General features: G+C 51.9%; 1 protein-coding gene across 1 annotated transcript; it reads right to left on the minus strand.

The window, feature by feature from the left end:
* Positions 1-4,931, minus strand: LOC132687368 (CMRF35-like molecule 6). The gene is made up of 4 exons (XM_060645491.3): positions 4,492-4,931; positions 3,630-3,965; positions 2,017-2,140; positions 1-916 (listed from the first exon to the last, which is right to left on the minus strand). The coding sequence occupies exons 1-4, from the start codon at positions 4,550-4,552 to the stop codon at positions 784-786; spliced, it is 654 nt and encodes a 217-aa protein (XP_060501474.1). The 5' UTR covers positions 4,553-4,931; the 3' UTR covers positions 1-783.
* Positions 4,932-6,993: the final 2,062 nt, after the last annotated feature.

The following is a 6,993-nucleotide window of genomic DNA, read 5'->3' on the forward strand; positions in this document are numbered from 1 at the left end:
TTACCAAAAAAGTTTACAGAGTATTCTTTTTTTAAAATTTAATTTAATTTAATTTTTTAAATTTACATCCAAATTAGTTGGCATATAGTGCAACAATGATTTCAGGAGTAGATTCCTTAGTGCCCTTTGCCCATTTAGCCCCTCCCCCTCCCACAATCCATAACCTTCAGTTTGTTCTCCATATTTATGAGTCTCTTCTGTTTTGTCCCCCTCCCTGTTTTTATATTATTTTTGTTTCCTTTCCCTTATGTCCATCTGTTTTGTTTCTTAAAGTCCTCATAGGAGTGAAGTCATATGATTTTTGTCTTTCTCTGACTAATTTTGCTTAGCATAATACCCTCTAGTCCCATCCACATAGTTGCAAAGGCAAGATTTCATTTTTTCTGATTGTCGAGTAATACTCCATTGCATATATATACCACATCTTTATCCATTCATCCATTGATGGACATTTGGGCTCTTTCCATACTTTGGCTATTGTTGATAGTGCTGCTATAAACATGGGGGTGCATGTGCCCTTCGAAACAGCACACCTGTATCCTGTGGATAAATGCCTAATAGTGCAATTGCTGGGTCGTAGGGTAGTTCTATTTTTAGTTTTTTGAGGAACCTCCATACTGTTTTCCAGAGTGGCTGCACCAGCTTGCATTCCCATAGAGAGTATTCTGATAGAAATGTGGACAACAGCTGGATGTATTGGTCAGAAGGCCGTTCCCATCCATGAGGGGCGCTGTGTTCCCAGACGGATCATCAATGGGCAATAGGTGTTACTGGTCTTCATAATTAGGCTGACTCCGCCCGTCCCCCAGAGCCCCTCTGAGGTCTGGTCACCCAGAGGACCACACTGAGCATGCTTAGAAGCAGGGGCACCTCCAGGAAGACCAGGAGCAAGAAGTTGACGCTGCTGAGCAGGGACCTGTGGGGGACACAGTGACAGACAGTGAGCCACATCCTCAGGGAGAGGCCCTGGTACCCTCCGCTTTCCTTCTGTCCCTGTGCCCATGTCCTGAGGCCCCAACAACCCATGCGGAGATGAGTCCCAGGTGGGTCCATGGCATGGCAGCCCCACACTAGAGACTGCTCCCGTACCCCTCAGGCTAACAGGTGGCCTTGAGACAGGACGGTGGACACGAAAAAGGGCCCGGCCCCTGGAGTGATGTGAGGGAGACCCCAGGGAGTGGCGTGGGACCTGGGCCAGGAAGAGGGTTCTACCTCAGCCTTCTGTATTGGGGGTTACCCTGTCTGTGGACTAGAAATCAGTATCAGGGTTATTTGTCTGGTGTCTGCTCTCCCGTAAACAGTATCTCCCACGAGGGCTCGGAAATGTTAGCTTTATTCGCAATGAGCATCTGGCACCTGTGTGGCACCTGGTTCGTGGCTGATGATAGAAGGGACAGATGACATGGCTCAGCTCTCACCTCCCTCAGAGGCCTGGTGTTCGACAGGATGCCACTCTGGCCAGGGCTTGGGGGGCGGGGGAAGGAGGGGGCACAGGGCAGGGCCACCGGCCCCCAGAGCACCTGGCCTGGGCCAAGCCCTGAAGGTGTCTTTTGTAAAACTCTTGATGCTTGCTCTTACCTCTCCCTGGAGCACCATTTCTGCAGACACCTGAGTGGCGACTCCCTAAATCCTGCAGGTCCCCAGTGAAATGTCCTCTCCCTCATGGTTGTGTATTAAATAGCTTGCCTGTCCCCCTCCCGCACGTGCCCTCCCCGACCCCTCTGACGGATTTTTTCCAAGCACTCATCATGAATACGCACTTATCATGATGAGCATGTTGACTTAGTCCTTGTGTGAATCCCACCCCCCACTTTTGTCAGAGCAGGATGTGTCTCAGTGGCTCAGGGCTGTATCCACAGAAGAGTGCCTGGCACTAGGTGGGACCCTCACAGTTAGGTGTGGACTTGGTAAATAATGAGGGTGCTGGGCTGAGAGAGACGCACCCTCATTCCTCAGCTCCCCGTGTGGTCTAGAAATCAGTCAGGTGTCATAAGTCTCCCCATGAAAGCCTCTTACCCGGGATGTCGGCTGGGACTGGGGGTCTCTTGTTGGATCACAGTGCTCCCGGTGGGTGCTGGCAGGGTCTTGTGAAGGCCTGGGGGGCTGGTGGACCTCATGATGCTGGGGGCTTCAGTGGAGCCTGAGAGGGAAGCACACATCAGGCCTGCCGCCCTCCCCCTGGGTCTCCCACTCGGTCAACTGTGTGGTTCTGACTCACAGAGTCCTGGTCACTCAGAGATTCCAGTGCATGGACAGAACACATGGCTTCAGGCTCAGCCACAGCCACACCACGTGCACCCCGGCAGAGGATGGGGTGAGGTTTACTCTGTAGAGATTGTAGGAGAGATGTCTGGGGTGAGGATCACAAAAGAGCACATTCAGCAGAGTCTGCAATGAGTGACGGAAACCCTGGCCCTCAATGCACTCGGCCCCCAGAACTGTCAGCCAGGCCTACGAACCTGGGCGGCCCTTGCACAGTCCTCTCTGGAGGAGGGAATGACCAGAAAGAACGATCTAGGGAGACAGACACACACCCAGTGGACCCCATAGAAAGTGGCCTGTCTTAAAGCCAATGAGAAGAAGGTCTTTGCCTCAGGTCCCCAGGGACGCCTGTGGACACTCAGCTCCTCACTGTTGAGTAGAAACCAACAGAGGGCATGGGAGGGAAATGCCTCATGTATGAGAGACAAACTAAGACCCACAAGAAGGACCTCAGAGTTCCCACAGAGGAACCAGGGACAACAGCAGAATAAGAACACGAGATAAAAATCCACAGACTTAGAGGGATGACCTTCATTTGGTTCTTAGGTAACAAAAACAGGATTCTATTAAAGAAGACTTATTCGGTATATTTGGGACCATAAGACCTGAGAACGCATTTTCTCCTCCTTCTCCTTTGTCTGAGGGGAGCCATTTCAGGGGTTTCTCTGGGTTCCCTCCTGTGGGGACGAGGTGCCAGAAGAAGAGGGGGAGGGTCAAGTTGGAGGGCGGGGTGGTTCCCAAATGGTCACAGAAGCTCCAGATCAGGGTCTGGAGCTCATTCTTGGGCCGTCTCGAGGTTGCTGCAGACCTTGAAAATCACAGCTGTGAGGCTGGGGCCCCAGGAACCATCCATGACATAGTGATGTTCTCTAGGGCCCCAGGGTCATGGGCAGCCTATAAGGGTGAAGAAGAAATATCTGAGGGGTCCTGTTTCCCATTGGGAGGATAGAGAGATTCCAGGAGGAGACTAGGGTCCCTTTAGAGTAGACAGGACTCTTGTCAGGGCAGGAAGGCAGCTGACCTCAGACTCGGGACCTCTCCCATCCCCCTTCCCGGGAGAGCTTTAGGCTTGACAGTGTGTCAGGGTGTGGCATACAGAGGCACCTACGACAGCCAGGGGTGTGCTTGTGTGAGTGTGCAGACAACACAACACATGCACAAATGAATGCACATACATCTAGACACACACATGTGGACACGCCCACAAGAGCACATACATACACCTCCCCGGTGTCCCGCGTCACCAGCCCCATCCTCTCCCTGTTCTTCTAGCCTACGTGTCACCACTTTCCTGAAGGTTCGGGGTGACTGGCCCCAGTCTCAGGGGCCCTAGTACTGGTGCTGGGGGAGGGGTGTGTACAGCTCACCTGGGGTCACAGACACCACAATGTGGACGGCGGGGTCTTGCAAGTATCCTCCTAACCATGATGTATCGATCCCACACCGATGTATTCCTGCATCATCCTCTGTGAGGTTCTCCAAGGTCACTGTGAAGGTGAGGCTTGCAGGATGGTCCCTGATGGACACGCGGCCATTCCTCACTTCTCTGTTTGACCCTTTGGTCTCCACAGTTTTCCAAAAACATGGCCTTTTGCACCAGTATTTGGAAACTTCTCTTAATTGCTCTTCATATGAACATTGCACGCTCAGGGATCCCCCCACAGTGCCCGTCACGGAGGTGGGGCCACTTATAGAGGAACAGCCTGGAAAACACAGCCAAGTGTGGGCCCCTCATCAGATGGGCCTGGGTCAGTGGGCTTTGGGGTCAAGGTGCCTCTTGGGTCCCTCAAGGGCCCTCAGGATCTGGAGGAGGCCTTGGCAGGAGACAGTCCTTTCCTGAGACCCAAGGGAGAGGATGTCACAGAGTGGACAAGGAGAGGCTGTTCATGGTGTGTGTGTGTGTGTGTGTGTGTGTGTGTGTGTGCCCGCGTGTGCACATGATGCTCCAAGACATCACTTCTGACTATGACAATGACGTTAATGGTGGACACAGATTCCCTCTCATCGGTGCTGCTCATTCCAGGACAGTGGACAAGATTCACCTGCTTCATGCATTGAATCCTACTGGTCACTGCTGAGGCAGTAGCTGGCCGCTCCTGGAATTTTCTCTGTTCTCCCTCCTCCCTCCCACATCCTCCTTCCTTCCCCTTGGGTCCCTCTCTCCCCACCTCCCCCTGCCCTCCCTCCCACCAAGGGCCGACTTCCCTGCCCAGGCTCAGCCCCACTCACCTGGGACCTGTAGAAGGAGTAGAGCTGTAGGCAGCCATGCCCTCCCATTCCCCAGGGTCATTTCTATGGCACAGACGTCACCCACAGCAATGTCAGGCTCCTGAGGGGGAACACTTTCAAGCCTCCTCACAGAAGGTCTGGTCTCCACGTCCCACTTCTGCTTTCCTAGGCCTCTTTGGTTCCTTGTTCAGTCTGTCTTTGGTCCCCACAGTCTTCTTCCATGGTCACTCGAACTGGTCAGGGTGGAGGAAGCTTGGGGACAGAAGAGCATGGGCTGGTGCAGAGCCCAGGACCTGGTGCCCTGTGTGCTTCTCAATCTGTGGACAGGTCCCGATCCGGGTCCAGGGCCGGCGTGGGATTGCCATCCCTCTCCACAGCCCACAGCTGCTCCTCTCACTATCCACATTCACCCCCACACTACGGAGCCACATGAGAGCATTTCCTCCTCAGTGGGCCACCCACACCCTTGTGACACGTCACTTCTTTGTGCTCAGGAGGCATCATCTCTGGGGTAAAGGCCAGAGCACCCATCAGTGGTGACCGCAGTGGTGTTAGGACCCCCCCAACCTGCAGCTCCAAGCACTTCCACAGTCCCCCATGGGACCCCTGCTCTCCTCTAGCCACACAGGTTGGCACTGTGACCTCACATTCCTTCAAAGGTCTCATTTTGGGGTGCCTGAGTGGCTCAGTCGGTTGAGCATCTGACTTTGGCTCAGGTCATAATCTTGAATCTTGCAGTTCAAGAGTTCAAGCCCTGCTTCGGGCTCTGTGCTGACAGCTCAGAGCCTGGAGCCTGCTTCAGATTCTGTGTCTCCCTCTCTCTCTGTTCCTCCTCTGCTCACACACTATCTCTCAAAAATAAATAAAAAATTTAAAAAAAGGTCTCATTTTGACTCTGGGTTCCCAACCAGGGTACAAATCCCTCAGGCTGTGTTTCTCTGTTCTCCAGACATAGACATGGAGCAGCTGTCACCAACATGAGGACCTCACTTTTTACTTTCTTCTTTGGAAAGTCCACTCTGCTGTGACTTGCAGGGGAGAGTACTGAGAATGGACAAGAGGATGCAGGGATTGGAGGTACTGATGAGAAAGTGGGGACACGTGAAGCTGAGGCTGGGCCTGTCCTCTCCAGCCAGTGGCACAGAGGGGTGGTTGTGTAACAAGGTGGTGGTCCACCAAACACAAGTTGCTGCTGTCTCTTTTGGGTTCACAGTGGTGACTGGGCGTCTCTTCAAGGTGCAGGATGGGGGAAGGTCCTTGCCTGGAGGTGAGGAGGCAAGTCTATCTTAACTCAGAGTGGCTCATTCACATGACGTGATGGATTTGGGATGAGTTTACCTTGGAAATGGTAGTGAAGCAGGTCAAGGTTCAGGGCCCAACATCTTGCCTGGGTTGTGCCAGCTTCTCAGCATTGTCATGCACAACCAGGTCTACACAACAAAGTCTATCAACTTCCCCCTAAACACTCTCTCCCCAGATCTGATCCTCTCCTGCACTATCTTATCCTGATCAAAGACAACAATATTTCCAGTGTTATTGCAACCAGACCACGACACCAGGGATTCCTCTCTCTGTCACTCCACTTAATGCTTATTCTAGCACTTTCCATCTTCCTATTTCCTCTCTTCCCCCTGACATTACAACTGTACTCTCTCTTCCCAGTGCGATGGTGACATCCCTGTTCTTCCTTGTCACCCCAGTGCCTTGACCTTCCTCTTTCCCACTCATCAGCAAGAGAGTACTTCAACAAAAGTCAATAGTAGCTAGTACTCTTTGTCCCATGCCCTTCAGATCAAATCTACTCTTCTTGGTTGGTCTACATAGCCCAAGAGGACTCAGCCACTGCTGGGTTCTGCAATTCCATCTTGCCCCCCTGCCCCAGTGTGCCCTGTGCTCCAGCCACAGTGCCCGTCCTGCCCCAGGGCCTTATCACTTGCTTGTTCCTTTCCTTGGATCCTTTGCCCACCTCTTCTCATTGCTTGTTCCTTCTTACCCTTTAGATTTCACCTTGGATGTCACCCCTTCAGGAAGCCTTCCCTGATCACCCTTCCTAGGGTCACCCTGTTGTCTAAATCACTGGTCTCTGTTTATTTCCTCCATAATTCACCAAACCTTGTTATTATGTTTTATTTTGGTGGTTTCTTTCCACTCCCCCACCCCACTAGGATATATCATAGCAACATTTGGGATCTGTTGTATTCACCATGGAATAACCCGGTGCCCAACTGCAGTATGTGACAAATGGTTGGCTTATGATAAATATTTGCTATATGAGTGAATGAGTGATTGAGTAAATAAACGAGAACTGAATTGGCTGCAGACACTGACCCCAGGCAAGTCCAACTAGATTAGATATCTATTGCTGCATAACAAATTCCCCCAAAACTTAGCAGATAAAAATATCAAACAATTATTACCTCATACTTCCTGAGAGTCGCAAATCTGAGAGTGGCTTATCTGGGTGGTTTGGGTCCAGGGCATCTCTTTCATGAAGTTGTGGTC

This window comes from Panthera onca, chromosome E1 (genome assembly GCF_046562875.1).
Source record: "Panthera onca isolate mPanOnc1 chromosome E1, mPanOnc1 haplotype 2, whole genome shotgun sequence".
Taxonomy (NCBI): Eukaryota; Metazoa; Chordata; class Mammalia; order Carnivora; family Felidae; genus Panthera; species Panthera onca.